At 36.2% G+C, this 24,657-nt stretch overlaps 1 protein-coding gene across 1 annotated transcript in view; it reads right to left on the reverse strand.

The window, feature by feature from the left end:
• LOC145276563 (uncharacterized) overlaps window positions 1–19,453 on the reverse strand; it is a 162,855-nt gene extending 143,402 nt beyond the window's left edge. The window contains exons 1-2 of the mRNA XM_080127758.1: window positions 19,248–19,453; window positions 3,182–3,272 (exon numbers count right to left, since the gene is read on the reverse strand). Coding sequence (XP_079983884.1) covers window positions 3,182–3,272; window positions 19,248–19,350 — 194 coding nt within the window. The 5' untranslated portion in view covers window positions 19,351–19,453. The remainder of the gene's footprint in view (window positions 1–3,181; window positions 3,273–19,247) is intronic.
• Window positions 19,454–24,657: the final 5,204 nt, after the last annotated feature.

Raw genomic sequence — 24,657 nt, forward strand, 5'->3', positions numbered from 1 at the left:
CATAACTTTGGATCAGTAGAGAGCATGAGTTGTACAGCGGTGCATCTCGAATCTTGCTTGTTGAACATTGTTTCACTTTCAGACATGAGAGAAGGCTCCTATCACTCTTGGGATTTGTACACAACTGACCGACTAGTAAATAGTCTGCAACAACAACAAAAAAAAGAAAACCAGTTTTCATCAAACGGAAATGGAATCATGTTGTCTTTTCTATGGTGACAATTTTATCGTTCCATCCTGTACAAATCTGAATATGATACAGAATCATCTCCCTTAACTAGGCGCTTTTAATGAGCAGACTATGTTGGTTTGGTCGCACTTTGTCTCACAACACAGGAGAAGCAATAGCTCCAGAATCCCTCCAAGATTAACAAAGACACCTACGAGGCTGAAGATGTCATTATACATCATCAAAGTCAACGTCCAACCTATTTCCGGTCCACAGATGTATGTTGTTCGCTGACTGACTGCCCATAAGTATTTTGGCCACTGCAGACCATCATGCATGGTCTGTGTTCATTCGGAATGTTGTGTGTGCTAAGGGAGGAGCTGCATGAATTCTACCAAAGGTCAAGTCTAGTTCTCACACAGGCCATCACCAGCGATCACTCACTGGCAATAACCTATGGTGTTCCCTGGAGTCTGAGTGACAAGTCTCTCCAGATTTCCAGTGTTCTCCATTTTCTCAATAACAGGCGCAAGGTGACTTCACATTACCTTAACAGCCGCTTACCATCAGCTATTGATATTTCTTGGGGTTTGAGTGACAAGACAGACGCCAGTTCTCTCTGCATTATTCCAGTGGAAGTTGCGTTATTTCTCTCCTTCATCAGTCTTCTCTTTACAACTCTTTCCTGTGGCATCATCCACCATTTTTTTGGCCATCATCAAAGATTTATCTTTCAGAACAACCCGTGGTGTTCCTTGGAGTTTGAATGACAACAACACTTCCCCAGATTTCCAGTATTTGCCACCTCTTTTGATAAACTTTGCAGATTAGTTTATGTTATCACAACAACCGTATACTATTGATTTCTCGTTTGTAGCAATCATTGGTCGTCACTGGAAATTTGGATGGCAAGAAGCTTCCCCAAGTTCCCACTCCTCTTCGCACTCATCCAGTGAAGGTCTGGTTAATGTTTTCTCTGCTCGGTCTTTCCATCCTCCTCAACTCTCCTCAATTATTTGGTGTAGTACCAGTTTATGGTGACACTATTTGGGGGGGGAGTAGGGAGAGGGTAACTTACAATCTTACAGATTTAGTTTCTCGATTCCATGTGGTGTTTTTTGTGTTTTACATCTGTAATAGTTTCTATATGTCCGGCTCGCGTGTGTAGCTCACATGTATTACTCTTCGCATTCAAGCGTTTCCTTAAGATTTCAGCCGTTTTCATCATTGTTATTCATTGATCTTCTCAGTCATACCTCTTCGCACTTATCCAGTGAAGGTTTGGCTAAGCTTTCTCTCCTCGATCCTTCCATCCTCCTTGACCCTTCTCGAGTATTTGATGTGGTGTGACATAAGCCAACACTATTATTATTATTATTATTATTATTATTATTATTCATTAAAAATTTGCTATCTAGCTGTCGCTTTTTGAAGGAAGAGAGAGCGGCCAAAAAAAATTTAAAAAAATACAGGGTGACCCAAAAAGAACGGGCCCCAGCTCTAATTAGGCCCCGTTTCTTAGTGTTTTGGCCGAATGAAATGAAACTTTGGTCATAACTAGTTTATTATATTCAAAACATCACATCCAAACTCTAGGGTCTTTGGCCTTTTTTTTTTTACTCCGTTAACTGTAAAATGCTCAGAAAAACAATTGAATGTCCTCTGTTTTTTTTTGGGGGGGGGGGGTTCACCCTGTATACACCGTCGACCGAAACGACATGCCACGAAACAATATCGTTGAATCGATACACCACGTTCCCGAGCAACACCAAACAATCTCTTTGAATCAACCTACCACGATATAAAATGCAGTAATGTGAGACACGTTATCAGATTTTTCAACCGCCCCCGAATGACCTATCAGCTTATTTTTTATAGCCGCTGAGAAAAATTAGATCGTTACTTTGAGATAAGATGGATGTAGCTCATTAGTAAATTTGATTTGTAACAGCCGTTTACCATTAATTTCTTTCTTTCTAAATTCTTTTAAATCCATCCTTTTCACTTTCTTCCATTATGTCCTTGAACTTCCTCTGTCACAGTAACTATACTTTTACTAACCCAATCATTCTCATCTATTCTTATATTTTTAAGAACTGTCTTTTTAGACAACAAAAATGGTTAAAACGTTTCATTTGTATACTTCAAACTACTGTTCTCATCTTGATTTTTTTTTTTAATAACACTTTGGCCAATGTAACCTCCGACCTCCTTCGGGTGTATCTTGTCGACTTTAGAATCCTTCTAGTTTAACTCTCAATGTATTCATCTAACAGAGCACATATGAGCGCATGGGAAAATATCAGCAGCAGCTGTAAGATAGCTGCCTTATGAGCATATTATGCAAATAGGAAGAGTGCGCAAACTGGCGCGTCAAGAAAAAGTAAAAACGGACACTACGTGGTCGTCAGAAGGAAGCGTGCAATTAAAAAAAATGAACATGTACAGTCGAAGACAAGAAATGGAGCAGAAAGAAAAACGCATATCAGGGGAGATGGACATGTGGCCTTGCAGTGGCAGCGAGAGACTTTAAGCTGATATCGATATGGGAAAAAAGAAAAACGGTAATAAATGTGTTAAAAAAGAAAAGCTGAATCAGATTTATTAATATTTCTTTGTTTTCAATGGTGTCGGATGGTGTGGAGGTTCGAGAGAAGTTTGAACTCACTTTTATTTTATCCTTTATTTCTCACATTCCATTAGAAATGTTTCTGACAAAGAGGTGAAAATTGCTGTTTTCTGGATCAGAATCTATTCCATCTAATACTTATTATTGCCAAGTTTTTTTACCTTGAAATAGTACTATGTTTTATTCCTTACGCTAAGTGGCTTCATGCCTTGTCTGGAGTGATTTCCAAAACTTTTTTTAATTATCAATTCTCATCTAAAAATAATCAGAAATATGATCAAAACTGAATCTGTTTTTTGTTTTGTTTTTGCTTTGTTTTGCTTTTGTTTTGTTTTTGGGGTTTTTTTTTTTCCAGGTAAAAAAGAAGTCTTAAAGATATTTACCAATAAAGAAAATCTGTCACCCATCCAATATGTTCGTTTGATGACTGCGTTAACTTTCCTGATTCAACTTCCCAACAACGGACGGCACCATCTGTTGATTCAAACATATATTCAATTATTTTTTTTAAGAATTAAATATTTATTTATAATGAAAAAATAAGAAAAAAATGTAAAAAACAAACCAACAAATCTCGACTATTATATAAAAGAGAACTTTGTCCGTGTGTGTCTATGAGTTCGTTCCTTATGAACTCCAAAATGGCTAGCTAAATTTTTATGAAATTTCACACGAAGCTACTTCATGTGCCTGACAGTGTTCTTAGATAGGTTTTGTGTCAGAATATATTTGATAAGTATCGAGAATCGATAATTGAAATAATCCAATGAAAAAAAACAGGTGATTTGGACCAAAGTTAACACCGTACACAGTTTAACATCACAAGTGCATTTGAGAAGTTTTATTACTACACAAGCCGAAAGGCCCAACATATTAAATGAACAATAGGTTCTTTGATATGACAGGGGCGTGTTCAAAATTATTGTTTCTGTTTAGAATACAATTGGAGTATGATACTTGACGTTTTTATTTGAAACTTTAATTCAAGCCATTATATATATAAAATAATTTTCTAAAGTGAGCAGCAAGTTCTCTACAGTGCAATGCAAAGTACAATGTATTGTGGATTTAATCATAGCAAGAGGCATGCGGGCTTCCTCCAAGTTCACCATGATAGTTCTCTGACTAGAGCAGGCAATCAATCAATTTGATCGAAAAATGGGTGATGTCATCAATTTTGATGATAATAAAAATATGGGAGTGTGAAACATTCGTTGATCATCATTTAATCCTAGGCAGTGTATATATATATATATATATATAAAAGTGACTTTGTCTGTCTGCCTGTCTGTCTGAGGAATGTTTTCTACCAAATTTCTCCATCCATTTTCTGTTCTACAGGCTTGAAATTTGACATATAGTGGATTTGGACCTGTGGAACAAATTCGATTTAGTCTTTAGCCGGTAAAAATAGCTGCTAAGGGATCAAAATTGAAAAGCATCAGAACTTGGCAGATTTAAGTCGACTTAAAGTGTTTTTGTATGTATGCACAAATATACATTTATATGTTAAAGTTGATTCATTTTTAACTATTTCTTATGCATTTTATGGTAGCTCAAACAGTAATTACTAAAGCTGGAGTATTATATGTTTTGTTTCGATTTTAGCTGATGACACTCAAGTCATATTTTTTTAACTTTTAAAATCACTACTATATTGGGTACAATATAATAATCAATAGGATATTGGCTTTATAATAATAAATATGAAATTTGCATAAATTAAAATATCATATTTAACCGGACAACGCTAGTATATGCATAATCCACAATTCATTGTAGTCTACATTGCACTGTAGAGAACCCACTATTGATTTTATAACATTATTTTTATACATAAGTATATTGGCTTAATAGTGTTGAGCTTTTCTTATCTTGATAAGTTCAGCTTTGTCAAGATTTACTCTTTGATAATATAATTATATATATGTATATATCTTAAAGCTTTCAAAATTCCTCAGAACTGGGAGACCCTGACAAAATGCTGGCCTGAATGGAGGAGTCTACTTAGAGGGAGATCTGAAATTTTTGCGAGGGAAAGAATCAATCATGCTGAACTTAAGAAAAACCTTCAGAAAGGCAATGTATCGGTTTTGTCCATTGTATGGAACCGTTGGAAATGTGAGGCTTTTAACCGTGTGCTCCTCTCAAAAGCGGTTTATATTAACTACAAAATCATATGCCATGATCAGAGGGAGCAAAAAAATAGAGGCAGAAGTGAAACAAGTTTCAACACACAACTTTGTCTGCCATATGTGTGGCAGATTGTGCAAGTCAAATGCTGGCCTGAAAAGTCATCTTCAGACCCATGAATGTGGTTCGAGTGCTGCTGACGATTAACCAGAAAACTATGATGAGGTTGGTGGGGAACATTAGGATGGCTTATGTCTGTAAAGACGAAACAATTGCCATATATATATATATACCTTCTCAGTTTGTCTTTACATAAGCAGTAATTTATTGCTACACAGTCATGAGAATGATTCGGTCTTCTAGTATTTACTAACTAGAGACCTCTTCAGGCAACAACGCTTATTTTCAAAATCGGAATTCTTAATGAAAAACGAGAATCAACTTTCAGCAAAAGAAGGTTTTTTTTTCTTTTGTTTTTTGTAAACGGGTCATGGGGTGAAATTTCAGCTGTGTGGAGAACAGGGTTGATTGGGTGCGAATTTGTTAGTTTATTTATTTTCCTATTTGTTTATTTACTTATTTACCCGTGTCTGTATTCATTCATTTTCATGTTGATGTTAGGGAATAGAGTTTGTAGGGTTAGGAGGTTGAGAAGTTAGGTTCTAAAGCCAGAGCTATGTAGATGTTATCTTAAACAAGTATGAGGTTCGTATATATATATAAGAATTTGTTTGAAATGAAACGGGGAGTTAGGATAGAAACAAAACAAAAAAATTTGGTTGATACCCCATCAAAAAAACTTTCTAAGTAATAGATCATTCAGTTTTGGGGGTTTGTTCAGAACCGAAAACAAGCAGGTCAATCTCTAAGTAAGAGTGAGATCTGTAGGGAAATAAAATAAAACTGGGGATGGAGTTTGGAGAGTGGTGGTGTGTGATTCAAAGATAAGGACAATAATTTGAAATTTATGAATAGGCATCTTTGGCGCTTTCTATTAGAAGGGAAGAGAGTAATTTATTCACCCGATTAGCTAAAAAGCTAAAAGCTTACTCGAAGAGCTGAGGTTCGACAGGATCAGAAACCGCATGTACAATACTCAGGCAGGGAACACATATTCATGCTTGATCGCTTTTTATATACATCAACTCGCTACTTGGAACTACCTATGTTTAAAAGACTGTAATCATTTTCTATTATATTTGATTTTGACCTTCAGCTGATGCTTGAAGAAAAAGTGATCTGGATCAGCAAAAGATTCAACCTCTTGGTCATCTCTCAGATACGATATCTACACAATCATCTATGCTAACGTCAGGATCACAAGGAACACTGTTTATCTCTGTCCGTCCCACACTGGTTCAATATTGCCAATTATATAGAATATCTTTAGAACTGACTTTCATCCCTCAGTCGACAATAGCTTTCGACTGAATGATTGGGACGGAGATCAGTAAGATGTTATTTACTGTGGGGATCCATGCAGATGACTCTGTCAAAGTTCAACTCAGAAAAGTCAGTCTCTTGGTGTCTCAATGACACATCAAGTCGAGCATCTCGAAGGCTTTCTCACACAGATGTTGAATACAGACCTGTCTGCAAACCAAATTGCTCCTACCGTCTCAGAGAAGCAATGAGAGAAGATGATGGAATAAACTTAGAATGTGAAGTTCAGCTCATCAGTACAGGACGAGAGTAAATGGCACTAACCAGTACAGGATGAGCTCGCCTCAGCTTTATCCTTTAAGGGGAGTTTCCTTTAAAACTAAGTAGACACTTTGATCCTTAACTGAACCTCTGACCAATTCCTCTTGAGCTTAAGCCCTAATCCAAACCACATGTTGATGATTCAAACTCTAACCAAAAGACCAAGGTCAATTGTTCAAAATGGCAGTTATACTTTGGCTGACAAAAACATTAGAGCTGCATATTTTGAATGCGTATGCTTTTCAGCTCCTGAGAAACTGTTCTTGACTAATTGTGATGCAATGGATAGGATTTGAAGTAGGAAACGTACCTGGCATGATTCAGAGGTGGAGATAAAATAATATTAATGAATATTTTCTAGTGTGAAATCTTTTACATTGAAAAATGCAATGTTACTCCAAAAGATGCAAGCCTTGTTGATGGAGTACTACAATATGTTGAATGACTCTCTGCAGGGGATAGAAGTCCCTCAATGGATCTAATGCTATCAGGTCAGGCTGTCTGAAAATGCTAGCTTCCTAACCAAAAATGCTAAAACATTTGAGGTAATTGTTCTTTTTTTCTTTTTCTTTTGCAAAACTCAATCATGTTCTGCCAAATCAAAAAAAAAATCAACAATTTTCTTTTACAAAACAACCAAACCAAACACCATAAATATTTGAAGATATAAAGAACTTGAAGAATAAAAACTTTTCCAAAATAACTGGATTTAACATTAAATAACCCAAAAATGACTGATATGCCATAAAACAAAAACAACCAACTATGCTACCCATTAAATCATTAATTAAATTCAGATTCATATCCGCAATAAAACTATATTTGATACAAATAAACTTCAGTTCATGACTGACTTGTCCACCAAGTTTCAGTTATGAATATCAAACAGTCTTAGTCTTATTGCTATTTAATAATATGTATGGAAACTTTGGTGATTGCTTTATCAGTAGAAGGTGTGATATTGAATGAGCTACAAACACACACACACACACACACACACACACACATACACACACACACACATACACACACACACCAAGCCATAACCTTGTAGATTTTTATGTTAGGTCATTAAAGATAATGTCTATAATAACAATCCCCTGTTAACTGTTATTAATATTAAAAAAAATTATGAGTGGCCTGCATTCACTGGATATGTTCATGCTTGCATACTTCAAATGAAGTCTCATTTTACAACTGTTACAAAAGAGGATGCCTCTATGGCTACTAAGTTACAAGTAAAAAGTTCCATCATTCCTGCTAGCAAATAACAATAATTCGCTCAGAGATTTGGCTATATTTGAAGACATAGAACATCTCAGCAAAAAGGTGAGAAAACTAAATGCGTCGAAATTGCAGTTGCACAAGCATTGGTTCCAGAGTCGTTTGCCAGCTCCACACTGTGGCCACGTGAACAAGCACTAATTTGAAAAACGTGACACGTAGGTGTAAAAAGTCCTGTTCTTTTTTTTAATAAGGAAATTTCTGGAGTTTCTCGGCTGATTTTTACCTGTGGGTTTATTTCAAACAAAATATTTATACAAAAAAATCCACAGAATATTCCTTCAGAAATATACTGTGGATTTGTATTAATTAAGACTACTATCCCATCTTGAGTGTCATTTTCACAACATTTCGATTAATATAACCTCAGACCTTCTTCCGGTGTATCTTGTCAAACTCGGGAATTTGGACGAAATTTCAAACTGAACCCTTTACTTACTTCACAGGGGTAGCATGCTGTTGTTCCGTCAGCCATGATTGGATAGAGGTCATAGGTAATTTGCCATTGTATTTTTCAGTTGCTCACACTGAGAAATGAACTTTCAACCTTCAGAAGATTATAACTTTTACAACTGACTTTTCCTAATACTCTAACCATTGCACTACAAGTCTTTGTAAACCTCTATCCAGATGTGTTTATCATTGAATGGCAATGGAACAAAGACTGTTGGATATTTAGGATTGAAGTTTGGTGGATATGTCTGGCAGCGATTGAAGTTTATTTGTACCAAATAAGGTTTGATTACAAAAAATATTGTAAATCTTATTAACAATTCCAGAGATGGCATTTTTTCCACCCCAACACGATTTCTACTATTCAGCAATAAGAGCCATTGACAAGATTCAGCTGAAGAAGGTCGGGGCTTACATTGGTCGAAATATTGTGAAAATAACACCCAGATGAGAAAAAATAGTCTGAACAGCCTATAAAATATAATAAAATTCAGAGAAACAACAGAACTTCTATCTCACAGAAGAGATGTTGCGAGTTTGTCTCTGATGTATCGTTATTTTCATGGAAAGTGTTCGACTGAGCTTCAATCTATGGTCCCCCCTCGCAAAACTTTCGCAAGAAACACTCGTCTAGCTGTAAACACTATCAATAATTCCCCCAACTCTTTATCTGTGCCTAAACCTAAACGTAGATTCCATGAACAAAGCTTCTTTCTTAGAACTGCACGCCTGTGGAATTGTCTTCCGTTTTCCTGCTTTCCGGCTGACTACAATATGGTTGTCTTCAAGTCTAAAGTAAATAAGTTCTTGATGAGCCGTTCCATATAAGTTATCAAATTTACCAAATTTTCATTACTAATGATTACTATATTGTCCAATTTCTACTGTACACTCTTTAACCCTTATCCTTGAGGGCCTCTGGGCCTTGATAATGTGGTGATGCCTATGCAAAAAAAAAAAAAAAACAGAACTTAAAAATGACATGGTGCTATCAGAGCAGGCTGACTTAAGGTACTGGTTTCCTGATTTAAAATCAACCAAAGAATTATGTTATTCTTTATTATTCTCCTTTTTGTAAAATTCAATCATTTTTTACAAAGTTAAATGCAAAACCAACAATTTTCTTCAAAACAATCATACTTAAACATCATGAATGAATATTCAAAGATATGAAGAACGTAAAAGATCTTTTTTTTTCGAAAATTATTAGATTTAGCATTAAGTAATCTGAATACGGCTGATGTGTCGTAAACCAAAACAACCAAACTAAACACAATGAATAAATATTTGCAGATATAAACAACTTGAAGCATAAAAACTTTTACCAGATTCAGCATTAAATAACTCGAAAAGGGTTGATATGCCGTAAAACAAAACAATCAAACCAAAAAGTAAAATATAAAAATCTGATTTCAATTCGATCTAAAATCTTTTGTGGTATGTGATATTTGCATAAGAACAAAGTGTATAAAAACGGGTAATGAAATATTGATATCCGACAGGTCACACAATGGACAAAGAAACGAGAAACCGACTGTAATATTCTCCGTGTGTTGAGCAAACTGCTGAGACTAGCAAATACGAGCTCAGTCATGCCTTGCTTTATAGAATCGTAATCACAAAGGATTTGCTGCCGTGCCGTTTTCATATACGAAGAGTGAAAAATTTCCAAACACGCGTGGTCCATTTTATGAATTAATTGTATAACACTACTTCCTTGTAAACACTCCAACTCAAAGAAGACGATCGAAAAGTAATGAATGATGCTGAAAGGGATGCATTCAGTAGAGATCAAAGGCCATCCTTGTTTTTATTTTGTTACTTAAAATGCTGTTGGTAGCTTTAGAGGCGTTTTCGACCACAACACAAACTTACGATGTCCACGGTCAACCTAACAGATGTACCTTTTAGTTGTTATGTCCACAGCCAACCGTAAAAGATGTACCTTTTAGTTGTTATGTCCACAGCCAACCGTAACAGATGTACCGTTTTAGTTGTGATGTCCACAGTAACTGTAAAAGATGTACCATTTTAGTTGTGATGTCCACGATCAACCATAAAAGATGTACCGTTTTAGTTGTAATGCCCACAGTAAACCGTAACAGATGTACCATTTTAGTTGTGATGTCCACAGTAAACCGTAACAGATGTACCATTTTAGTTGTGATGCCCACAGTAAACCGTAACAGATGTACCATTTTAGTTGTGATGTCCACAGTAAACCGTAACAGATGTACTGTTTTAGTTGTGATGCCCACAGTAAACCGTAACAGATGTACCATTTTAGTTGTGATGTCCACGGTCAACTGTAAAAGATGTATAGTTTTAGTTGTGATTCCAACAGTAAACTGTAACAGATGTACCATTTTAGTTGTGATGTTCACAGTCAACCGTAACAGATGTACCATTTTAGTTGTGATGTCCACAGTAACTGTAAAAGTTGTACCATTTTAGTTGTGATGTCCACGATCAACCATAAAAGATGTACCGTTTTAGTTGTAATGCCCACAGTAAACCGTAACAGATGTACCATTTTAGTTGTGATGCCCACAGTAAACCGTAACAGATGTACCATTTTAGTTGTGATGTCCACAGTAAACCGTAACAGATGTACTGTTTTAGTTGTGATGCCCACAGTAAACCGTAACAGATGTACCATTTTAGTTGTGATGTCCACGGTCAACTGTAAAAGATGTATAGTTTTAGTTGTGATTCCAACAGTAAACTGTAACAGATGTACCATTTTGGTTGTGATGTTCACAGTCAAACGTAACAGATGTACCATTTTAGTTGTGATGTCCACAGTAACTGTAAAAGATGTACCATTTTAGTTGTGATGTCCACGATCAACCATAAAAGATGTACCGTTTTAGTTGTAATCCCCACAGTAAACCGTAACAGATGTACCGTTTTAGTTGTGATGTCCACAGTAAACCGTAACAGATGTACCATTTTAGTTGTGATTCCAACAGTAAACCGTAACAGATGTACCATTTTAGTTGTGATGTCCACAGTAAACCGTAACAGATGTACTGTTTTAGTTGTGATGCCCACAGTAAACCGTAACAGATGTACCATTTTAGTTGTGATGTCCACGGTCAACTATAAAAGATGTATAGTTTTTGTTGTGATTCCAACAGTAAACTGTAACAGATGTACCATTTTAGTTGTGATGTTCACAGTCAACCGTAACAGATGTACCATTTTAGTTGTGATGTCCACAGTAACTGTAACAGATGTACCATTTTAGTTGTGATGTCCACGGTCAACCGTAAAAGATGTACCGTTTTAGTTGTAATGCCCACAGTAAACCGTAACAGATGTACCGTTTTAGTTGTGATGTCCACAGTAAACCGTAACAGATGTACCATTTTAGTTGTGATGCCCACAGTAAACGTAACAGATGTACCATTTTAGTTGTGATGTCCACAGTAAACCGTAACAGATGTACTGTTTTAGTTGTGATGCCCACAGTAAACCGTAACAGATGTACCATTTTAGTTGTGTGTCCACGGTCAACTGTAAAAGATGTATAGTTTTAGTTGTGATTCCAACAGTAAACTGTAACAGATGTACCATTTTAGTTGTGATGTCCACAGTAACTGTAAAAGATGTACCATTTTAGTTGTGATGTCCACGATCAATCATAAAAGATGTACCGTTTTAGTTGTAATGCCCACAGTAAACCGTAACAGATGTACCGTTTTAGTTGTGATGTCCACAGTAAACCGTAACAGATGTACCATTTTAGTTGTGATGCCCACAGTAAACCGTAACAGATGTACCATTTTAGTTGTGATGTCCACAGTAAACCGTAACAGATGTACTGTTTTAGTTGTGATGCCCACAGTAAACCGTAACAGATGTACCATTTTAGTTTTATGCCTACGATCAACTGTAAAAGATGTACCATTTTAGTTGTGATGCCCACGATCAACAGTAAAAGATGTACCATTTTAGTTGTGATGTCCACGATCAACAGTAAAAGATGTACCATTTTAGTTGTGATGCCCACGATCAACAGTAAAAGATGTACCATTTTAGTTGTGATGTCCACGATCAACTGTAAAAGATGTACCATTTTAGTTGTGATGCCCACGATCAACAGTAAAAGATGTACCATTTTAGTTGTGATGCCCACGATCAACAGTAAAAGATGTACCATTTTAGTTGTGATGTCCACGATCAACTGTAAAAGATGTACCATTTTAGTTGTGATGCCCACGATCAACAGTAAAAGATGTACCATTTTAGTTGTGATGTCCACGATCAACAGTAAAAGATGTACCATTTTAGTTGTGATGCCCACGATCAACAGTAAAAGATGTACCATTTTAGTTGTGATGTCCACGATCAACTGTAAAAGATGTACCATTTTAGTTGTGATGCCCACGATCAACAGTAAAAGATGTACCATTTTAGTTGTGATGCCCACGATCAACAGTAAAAGATGTACCATTTTAGTTGTGATGTCCACGATCAACAGTAAAAGATGTACCATTTTAGTTGTGATGCCCACGATCAACAGTAAAAGATGTACCATTTTAGTTGTGATGTCCACGATCAACAGTAAAAGATGTACCATTTTAGTTGTGATGTCCACGATCAACAGTAAAAGATGTACCATTTTAGTTGTGATTTCCACGATCAACTGTAAAAGATGTACCATTTTAGTTGTGATGCCCACGATCAACAGTAAAAGATGTACCATTTTAGTTGTGATGTCCACGATCAACTGTAAAAGATGTACCATTTTAGTTGTGATGTCCACGATCAACTGTAAAAGATGTACCATTTTAGTTGTGATGCCCACGATCAACAGTAAAAGATGTACCATTTTAGTTGTGATGCCCACGATCAACAGTAAAAGATGTACCATTTTAGTTGTGATGTCCACGATCAACTGTAAAAGATGTACCATTTTAGTTGTGATGCCCACGATCAACTGTAAAAGATGTACCATTTTAGTTGTGATGTCCACGATCAACTGTAAAAGATGTACCATTTTAGTTGTGATGTCCACGATCAACTGTAAAAGATGTACCATTTTAGTTGTGATGCCCACGATCAACAGTAAAAGATGTACCATTTTAGTTGTGATGTCCACGATCAACAGTAAAAGATGTACCATTTTAGTTGTGATGCCCACGATCAACTGTAAAAGATGTACCATTTTAGTTGTGATGTCCACGATCAACTGTAAAAGATGTACCATTTTAGTTGTGATGTCCACGATCAACTGTAAAAGATGTACCATTTTAGTTGTGATGCCCACGATCAACAGTAAAAGATGTACCATTTTAGTTGTGATGTCCACGATCAACAGTAAAAGATGTACCATTTTAGTTGTGATGCCCACGATCAACAGTAAAAGATGTACCATTTTAGTTGGGATGTCCACGATCAACTGTAAAAGATGTACCATTTTAGTTGTGATGCCCACGATCAACAGTAAAAGATGTACCATTTTAGTTGTGATGCCCACGATCAACAGTAAAAGATGTACCATTTTAGTTGTGATGCCCACGATCAACAGTAAAAGATGTACCAGTTTAGTTGTGATGTCCACGATCAACTGTAAAAGATGTACCATTTTAGTTGTGATGCCCACGATCAACAGTAAAAGATGTACCATTTTACTTGTGATGCCCACGATCAACTGTAAAAGATGTACCATTTTAGTTGTGATGTCCACGATCAACTGTAAAAGATGTACCATTTTAGTTGTGATGCCCACGATTAACAGTAAAAGATGTACCATTTTACTTGTGATGCCCACGATCAACTGTAAAAGATGTACCATTTTAGTTGTGATGCCCACGATCAACAGTAAAAGATGTACCATTTTAGTTGTGATGCCCACGATCAACTGTAAAAGATGTACCATTTTAGTTGTGATGTCCACGATCAACTGTAAAAGATGTACCATTTTAGTTGTGATGTCCACGATCAACTGTAAAAGATGTACCATTTTAGTTGTGATGCCCACGATCAACAGTAAAAGATGTACCATTTTAGTTGTGATGTCCACGATCAACAGTAAAAGATGTACCATTTTAGTTGTGATGCCCACGATCAACAGTAAAAGATGTACCATTTTAGTTGTGATGTCCACGATCAACTGTAAAAGATGTACCATTTTAGTTGTGATGCCCACGATCAACAGTAAAAGATGTACCATTTTAGTTGTGATGCCCACGATCAACAGTAAAAGATGTACCATTTTAGTTGTGATGCCCACGATCAACAGTAAAAGATGTACCATTTTAGTTGTGATGTCCACGATCAACTGTAAAAGATGTACCATTTTAGTTGTGATGTCCACGATCAACTGTAAAAGATGTACCATTTTAGTTGTGATGCCCACGATCAACTGTAAAAGATGTACCATTTTAGTTGTGATGTCCACGATCAACAGTAAAAGATGTACCATTTTAGTTGTGATGTCCACGATCAACAGTAAAAGATGTACCATTTTAGTTGTGATGCCCACGATCAACAGTAAAAGATGTACCATTTTAGTTGTGATGCCCACGATCAACAGTAAAAGATGTACCATTTTAGTTGTGATGTCCACGATCAACTGTAAAAGATGTACCATTTTAGTTGTGATGCCCACGATCAACAGTAAAAGATGTACCATTTTAGTTGTGATGTCCACGGTCAACAGTAAAAGATGTACCATTTTAGTTGTGATGCCCACGATCAACAGTAAAAGATGTACCATTTTACTTGTGATGTCCACAGTCAGCTGTAAAAGATATACCATTTTAGTAAGTTTAATATATATATATATATATATATATATATATATATATATATATATATATATATATATATATTAAACTTACTATTGTATTGAAACAAATGAAGATGGTCAACATTTTCGTAATATTTTTTGTTGAACTATAGTACTATTACAGCAGTAATACAATATCAATCAAAGTACTGCACAATCACGTTGACACACCGGTTCTTGCCAGATCACCGAAGTTAAGCAACGTTGAGCCTGGCCAGTACCAGATGGGTGACCATTTGGGTAAGCTAGGCAGTGTATGTACCTTCTGGGAAGGTTGAGCGTAGGGCCAAAACCCTCACCCTGTAAAAAGAACATAATGCTACAAAACATCTACAAAAAGTTGTAAATGGCCTATGCCCGCCAGAGGTTAAAGGGCTATGGATGGAATACAATATCAAGTCATGCACACACTACAAATCCCCTGAATCGTAGCCTTGTCATTCTCAGAAAGGCCGAGCTAATGTGAGTCTAGCATTCATTTCCAACACATACTATTGGTGGGCAAAAGAATCCTGGCTTCTGGCATCTTAGTAAACAAAAAAAAATAACACTTGTTAATGTCAAAATATAACAACAGATTATATACAGTCAACAAAGCGTAAATGAATTAATTTGCTGGCTATAATAACCTTCATCATGAAACTGGCCTAACAAGACTGAGATAGAATCAGAAAACAAGTCTGCTACAGAAATAGCCGAAAAGAGTCACCAAAAATGCACCAAGAACTTTCATTGCACAAAAAGAAAAACTTGTCAAATGGGCAAACCAACAGTGTGCCAAGTATTTTCTGATTGAATTCACTCAGCAATATATAGATAAGGAAGGCTCTATAAATTGGCTGCAAAGAGGACTGATCCACTGCGATCAGAAAAGAATTACAATGGCTGTTCAAAATCAAGGCTTGATGACTAATTCTTTCAAAGAGATGAGCGGTCTCAATGAAACAAGTGCAGGTTCTGCTACACAGATGTAGAAAGCGTGAGCCACCTGACATCCAGTTATCAGGTTCTGCCAGAAGACGGCTACTATATAATACGGTATAATGGAGTGTGCAAATATCTCTACTGGACCATCTGTAAAAGTTGAATATCAGATGTAGCAGCAAATTATGGGAACATGTTTACCAGCAAAAACAGTTGAGAATAAGTCATACACCATCCACTATAACTACGCAATTCTTACAGCTACATACCTAGAAAATGGATGTATTAAACCTGGCATAGTGATATGGGACACGAATGGGAAAGAAGCAACCTTAGTAGAAGTTAGTCTCTCCAATGATGCTGAGTTAAACAGAGTTGAGAGGAAAAAATCTCGAAATACCAAGGTTTTATGTTTGACATGAAAAGAAACTGGAATCTTAGGAAGATTTCCATCATTTCAGTAATTATAGAAGCGACTGGACTCATGAAAAAGAATTTCGAAAATTACCTGAATATACCCGGTTAACCAAGTGCAAGAGATAAAAAAATGCACTTAACGGGTCAACTAGAATCTTAAACAGATCTCTCGGTTGGAACGTATGAGATAGCAGTTGAATGGCCTCATCACCAACTTGAACAAAATAAGAAAATTAAAAAAAAAAAAAAACGATAGATCGAATGGAAATATGTTTTTCTTCTATGAACAGCAGTGTCTAACACACACACACACACACACACATTTACACACGTGCGCGCACACACATACACACACACGCATTTCCAAGAAAAAAAAATTATGTTTTTTAGAGAAGAGTTATTATGGGCCCCTATTACGGATGTATAGCAATAAGGACGAATCTATTGTTGACATGCCTCCATTCCATTTAATTCGTGCAATTAGTGACGACAATTACATTTAAAACTTAAGCATGACAAACTAAAGCAAATTCTATTTCAAACTTTATTTTGGTAGACTGACGTATATACTATTGAAAAACTTTAGCATGACATACTCATGTAAATACTATTTTGAACTTAAACGTGACATACCAAAGAAAATGCTTTCAAACTTAAACGAGACAGACCAACGAAAATGCTTTCAAACTTAAACGTGACATACCAACGAATATGCTTTCAAATTTAAACGTGACATACTAACGAAAATGCTTTCAAAATAAAACGTGACAGGCCAACGAAAATGCTTTCAAACTTAAGCATGACAGACTAACGAAAATGTTTTCAAACTTAAATGTGACAGACTAACGAAAATACTTTCAAACTTAATCGTGACAGACTAACGAAAATGCTTTCAAACTTAAACGTTACAGACTAATTAAAATGCTTACAAACTTAAACGTGACAGACTAACGAAAATGCTTTTAAGCTTAAACATAACCAACCAGACAAAAATGCTATTTCAAATGTAACCATGACAGACCAAAGAAAATTTAGTTTCCAACTAGAGCATGACAGCCTAATTTGCAGACACGGCCTCTCAGAGAGATGTGCATGTGTGCATAGGCACGTGAAAATAATGTAGAATATTATAAAGCTATTTATTTGATAAACAAATACTGAATGCAACAAACACCGCAACTCATAACACCGCATGCGCATTGCATCTAAGCTTTTCAACATGTCATTCTGAATAGATGTACATAAAAAACATACATTATACTCGTCGTTTCCTGCATTTTGTTGGGGTTGATAGCTGCCATATGTGACTGCCATGACGACAACAATAATTAAGAGATATCATGAGTTGGGCTTTGATCCGAGTGTAGTATCTGTCCTACACTTAAGTTAATTTATTCTTAGTCAGTGGAGGAGAAACTCTTCTATATTAAGGCAATTTTTATTTTTGCCTACTTCCAGAGTGCCCCTTTTTAGGGAGCTGGTTTCTCCCACATTAAAAACGACATTGTGTCAGATACTCCTCTCGTGGGGAAGCAATCAAATACCAATAGACATCGGCGATTTTTACATCTCTTTTTTATTTGTCGGTTTGTCTGTCACACTTAGGTTTCTTGCAATAAATCTTCATATTTTTCAAATATATATATAGTCGATTTTTCTGAAAATGGGTTTGTCGAGTGTGCTTAAAATTTAGATTGGATTGACTCAGGGGTTTCGACGTTGTTTACGAATGCAATATGCATAATTGGTTGTAAATTTGTGCGTATATTTATGAATTAAAAAAAAAATTTTTTGTCTGGAACACCTCACTAATACCTCACTAGATACATTTAACATTTTATTTATTAAAACATGACAATACAAACTCTTTTTAAAACACTCAAGCACTATCAGCCCCTCTGTTACGCTTGAATCTTAAATAGTATATCCGTTAATCTGTCACGAGAAATTTGAAATGGTATTTCGATTAAATCTATTTGAAATACCATTTCCGAATTACTATAATAGGTCTTGAACGCCCGTCTGTCCGTCATGTTTACGTTTGAAATAGCATTTCCGTAAATCTGTCACAGATAATTTAAAACAGAATTTCTTTTGCGTCTATACATTTCTATAAGTGACTTTGAACGTCCATTGGTTTGTCCGTCACATTTAATTTCTAAAATCTATTTATGTCAATCTGCCATGAATAATTTGAAATGGTATTTCAGTTGCGTCTACACTTTTCTTTAAGAAATCTTGACGTCCGTCGTTTATGTCAGAATAACATTCTCATCAATCTGTCGCACGTAAGTTTGAAATGGTATTTCAGTTGCATCTGTAGATATCTATAAGAGATTCTGAACGTCCATAGGTCCGTCTGTCACACGTAAGTTTTAAGTATCATATCGGCCAATCTCTTACGCGTACGTTTGAAACGGCATTGCAATTGTATCTACATATTTCTATAAGAAGCTCTGAACGCCGATTGGTCCGTTTGTCTGTCACGTTTAAGTCTTAAATTAACTTTATTATCTACATTGCTTTCGATGTGTCATTGCTTAAGTCTTAAGTTAACATGCGTTTATCTGTCATGAATATGTTTGAAATGGTATTGCAATTGCGTCTACATATTTTTATATGAAGCTTCGAACGCCCGTCTGTAAAGTTCAAATTTGAAATACCATTTCCGTAATTATTAAACGCGCATATTAAATGGACGCATCTCACGCAAGGAACCGTGCTTTATGACATACCTTGGTACCCAATGGCGATTTCCTTACGCGCGGGGTTGTATCCGATGGCCGTAATAGATCGTGTGTGACTGTCCCGTAGCACCATGTACTTTTCCATTGCCATTTTTTTTTTTTTTTTTTTTTTTTTTTTTTTTTGCTACGTCTTGCCTTTCTTGAGAGAGAAGAACAAACGTACCTAACTCACTCGTAACCACTGCTGACGTATGTTCATGGGCTCTGCTAAAATGATTATAATAATAATAAAAATATAAAAGGTGTGTTTTATTTAGTTTCGATTTTCCTTTCTTTTTTTTTATAAGAGCCTTTAGCCGCCAAACTTTAATCAGCAGGTGTGAAGTAGGTAACAGGAGACCATGCGTCCAGAGTCAAAAACTATTTTAAGGTTCCTGGCATACATTATTTTCTGCAGGTTTTTATGATTGCACTTGTGGGTTGTAGGGGAAACTCGAAACTAGGGAGACCAAAAAAAAAACAATTCGACGAATAATGTCAGGTCAGTGAGGTTGAAGGAGGAGAAGGGGGAGACATAGAGGGGAGGGGATGTACATGCATGTATTTACATACCATGGCAACAATGTCATTGTCACTTTGGTAGTCACGGCTGCGGCTCTCCATTTTCTTTGCCATATTCTTTTTTTCTTTTTCCTCCATGTTTCTTTTTATTTTTTTATTTTTCTTTACCTTCTTCCTCTTCTTCCTCCTCTTCTTCTGTTATTTCTCCTCCATCCTTTTCCCTTTCTCCTCCTCCTCCTCCTGCTCCTCCTACTTCTATTATTTTTCCTCCGTCATTTTCCCTCCTCCTCTTCTCCACCTCCTCCTCTTCTCCACCTCCTCCTCCTCCTCTTCTTCTTCTTCTGCACCTTCTTCTTCTTCTTCTTCTTCTTCTTCTTCTTCGCTGGTGCTACCAAGTCAGGCTGTCTGAAGATACCAGCTCTTTGACCTCAAATGCACGAAAAATTGATGTTATTGTTTTGTTTCCCTGCCTTTTGCAAAACTCAATCATGCTCTGCAAAGCCCAAAACACAAACAACAAGTTTCGTGAACAAAACACAAAATCAAACACAATGGATAAATCTTTGAAACTTGAAGCATAAAAACTTTTTCAAGAGTTATTGAATTCGGCATTAAATAACCCAAAAAGGTTGATATGCCGTAAAATAAAACAACCAATCTTCTTCTTTCATTTCTCCTTCGTTATTTTCTTCTTCTCCTTCTTCTTTAATAAGAATAACCAATCACTTTGTAAGTTTTTCTTGATTACAAATAAAGGACCAACAAAATGGTGCTATCGTCACAACGTTTCGGCCGTTTTGCCCTCCGACCTTCATCAGGTGTTTTGTATCGAACTGGGGAACCGTTTGTTAGGAGTCTCGAACACAACCTTTTATTATTATTACGGGGGTACCGTGTTCGGACTCCAGCTAGGCTCTGGGGCATAGTTGCTGATTCTCTGTTTTGAATGTTACTTTTTTACTGCCTTCGTTCAGGATTGAACTCAGCACCTTTGGGTAACTGTAAACTTTGATACAACGTCTAGGATCACTCGGCCATATGTCACTAAGAGAATCAGCAACTATGTCCCAGAGCCAAGCTGGAGTCCGAACACGGTACCCCCGTAATAATAATAAAGGGTTGGGTTCGAGACTCCTAACAAACGGTTCCCCAGTTCGATACAAAACACCTGATGAAGGTCGGAGGGCAAAACGGCCGAAACGTTGTGACGATAACAACCAAGATGAGGAAGTCAGTCCGACAATCTCAATCAATGAAAACACCTCATCTCAAAAATACAGACAATTACTAAAATGGTGCTAATTCTTCTCCACTGTGAGGTCGTTCTGAATTGAATGGCATGCTGACCTGGTCGAAATGTGTACCCCTGCAGACTTTCTTATAATCCAATCAAATACGCTGAAAACATTTCTTCTTCTTCTTCTTCTTCTTCTTCTTCTTCTTCTTCTTCTTCTTCTTCTTCTTCGTCATCATCATCATTTTTCTTTCTCTTTTTCTTAAAATACAGGATTTCGTATTTTTACGTGTCGTAGTGTGCCCACCTTACAAATAACAATGATCTGTTCCACTTACTATAAAGATCGAGAGAATATGTCTTTCGGCGTTAGTACACGAGTTGGGCACAAATCATGCCCGTGTGGCAGTCGGACTGGCGTACTTTTTTTTTTTCGTATCTTTTTAAGTATTGTACAGGGTGGAATGTTCAAATTATCGTCCAAGAAAATACGAAATGGTTCCATTTCCATTTCTGTTTCATGAAAACGGTTTTATTTATTTATTTATTTATTTATTTATTTATCTTTTTGTTTCAGACCATCTACTGGATGGCCAGTTGTGTACAAATCCCAATAGCGATAGGTACCTTCTATCATGTCTAAAAGTGACACAATGTTCAACGAACGAGATTGAACATGCGCTGCTACTAATCCCAGTTATGACAACAGGACTATTGCCAGCAACCTCAAAATGCAAATCCGGATGGTTCAACACTTGAGGGCGTGTCCAGGGTGACGAAAACAAAGTCTTTGGTGTGGTCTCAAGTGAGAGCCACATCATGCCACCTCACATCTTCGAAGTCGGCCTGAAAATCAACACCAAAGTATATCTGAATGTGCTGAAGAGTGTGGTGACCCCCTGATGCAATTAGGTGGCTGCCAGCAGACCCTGGGTGTGGCAGAAGGCTTCGGCGCAGGCCCACAAGTCCAAAGAGACCCAGGTTTGGCTTCAGAAGGAGCGTAACGACTTTGTACTCTTCTCTCACTGGCCTCCTTCTGCCCCGACCTGAACTCGCTGGACTACTTCGTTTGGTCATACATCGATAACATCACCAACATGACCTCCCACAACACCAAAGCCATCCGCCGAGTATTTACCGAGCTTCTGCCGACGCTTGTGGGAAAGGCATGTTCCCAGTTCTGAACCCATATCGAGGCAGTGATAGAGGCTGAAGGTGGCTACATTGAATAGATGTCAGCTCTATTACATAATCAAGTTACCTGAATTGATTTTTTCGGCACTTCTGCATGACAACAATATGAGGCGACAGAAACGAGTTATCGACCTCTGTTCTTTGAATGAGAAATGCCCTCTATCGGCCGTTCTGTGAACCTCAAATATAAACAAGTGTGTCTGAGAATGCAAAAATATATAATAACGAAATAAATAACACAAAAGTATAAGAAAAGCAAAACATTTATTGTATAAAAAATATAATTTTAATGTTTTAATAGTATTTCTTTTTAATGAGTGATTTATAAGTGAAAATAAAATAAATGCTAAAAACATGAAACATTTATAGATTGTTTTAGAATTATTTGGGTTTTTTTTTTTCAGTAAGATTTATAAACTGTAGAAACATATAATTTTTAAATCGGCAATGGTGTCGTCGGAATGAAAAAATCTATATATCTATAAAAGTGAAAATGTGTGTGTGTGTGTGTGTGTGTCCATTTCCCTACTCAATATCGCTATCAATTTTCAGTCTACAGGCTCGAAATTTGATATACAGGGTACTGAGATTTGGGAAAATCTTTTTAATCCGTTTTCGGCCAGAAATTTGGCTGTTAAGGGGTCAACGTTCAACGATTTGACCTTTGCGAACTCTACCAAACTCCTTCGCCAATTTTGGGTCTAAACACTTGACATTTTAGATATAGGTTTCTTGGACATGGACCTACTTAATAACTTGATTTGAGCCAAAAACAATAAATGTTACGAGGTTATAATAGGGGTCAAAGTTTTAAAAATTCACCGCTTTTTTTTTTTTTTTTTTTTTTTTTTGCTCAACATACACCTCCAAACACCCGGGCAACGCCGGGCTGAAATGCTAGTATGAAAAACATGAAATATTTGGTTTTGAATTATTATTATTTTTTATTTTTTTTATTTTGTTTTTCACAATAGGATTGTATAAAAATATATCAAAATATAATTTTAGTTTGTCAATGTAGCAAAATATAATTTAAAAAACATTAAACATTTATAGACGTTTAAGAATGATTCATCTTTTTGTACAGAAAGATTGTATACACATGTAGCTAAATATAAATTTAAAGTATAAAATGTATCTACATTTAATTTCATGTTTTTAATATATATGCGTATATATTATTATAGAGTTTTAATATATATACGTATATATTATTATAGAGTTGTGATTCCAAAAGTTTTAAAAAAAAAAAGTATTTAGGTGCCATTCACAAGAATCGAAACCAAAATTGTAGCATTCATAGCTGGTGACGTTACCACTGTATCAACGTGATATACAAACCTATGAAAAAGTTAAAATTAAAAATAAACTAACATAAATGTACAAAATATTTAACAATTTTTTTCAATTTTGACTCTTCAAAAACAATTTTAACCAGCTAAAGACTCATAAAAACGGCAGGTAAAAAAATACATTCATTTAAAGCCCCTAACACCGCTCTGCGACTTTTAATCGCGGAGGAGATAGAATTTGAAAATATGGTAACTAACCGACAGACCGACAGACCGACAGACATATAGTCGTTTAGGTATTAGATTATTTTATTTTTTGGAATCCTTTGAGATGAGGCTTTATAATTTGTGTATTCATTTTTTTTTAATTGTTATCCTCATCTTCATCGTTATTACTGCTTTACCACGTTTCGGTCAACTTATCCTTTCGGCCTTCTTCAGGTGGCCACGACGGGATAGGAATACTGAGTCTTGTAATTACTGCCTTCCATAGTTGTTGTTGTCTCATTCCGTTTTGGCTAACTAATTTATCACCTGAAGAATGCCAGAGGAATAGTTAGCCGAAACGTGCTGAGACACCAACAACTATGGAAGGCTGTTATTACAAGACTTAGTATTACTCTCCCGTCGTGGTTAACTACCTGACGAAGGCCAGAGGATGAGTTGGTCGAAACGTGGCGAAACAACCACAACTATGAAAATAAGGATAACAGTCCGCAAAAAAAGACGACTACATAAATACTGAGTTGTTTCTTTCTTCTGGATTATTTCGGAACCACATTCTACAACGTGCACGTGCTGTCTGGAAGAGACACTCTTTCTGACGTCATCGCACGCTGGAAAGCGAGTGAAAAAGTCGCTCACGTGCAAGAATGAAAGAGAGAAAATACAAAATTCCACGTGGGGTGATGAGATGGCTAAAACAAAGTAACTATTTATGTAATCGTGAAGAGGTCGACTTCCTAGCTGGATGGTACAAGGCCATCAATTGGGAGCATTGAGAATAAAAAATAACAAAAAAAATGATTAAACTCTGGATTTTATGTCCTCCTTCCCAATTCACTTTTTTTTTTTTTTTTTTGCTTTGGTTAAAATTTTGCGCTTTCTACTAACAAAATAACTTGTCATTATTGCTGCATTCTTTATCCTTATGCAGAGACGCTTTAACGGCAATATA

This window comes from Euprymna scolopes, chromosome 5 (genome assembly GCF_053919585.1).
Source record: "Euprymna scolopes isolate OS-2025 chromosome 5, ASM5391958v1, whole genome shotgun sequence".
In the NCBI taxonomy this organism is placed as follows: Eukaryota; Metazoa; Mollusca; class Cephalopoda; order Sepiida; family Sepiolidae; genus Euprymna; species Euprymna scolopes.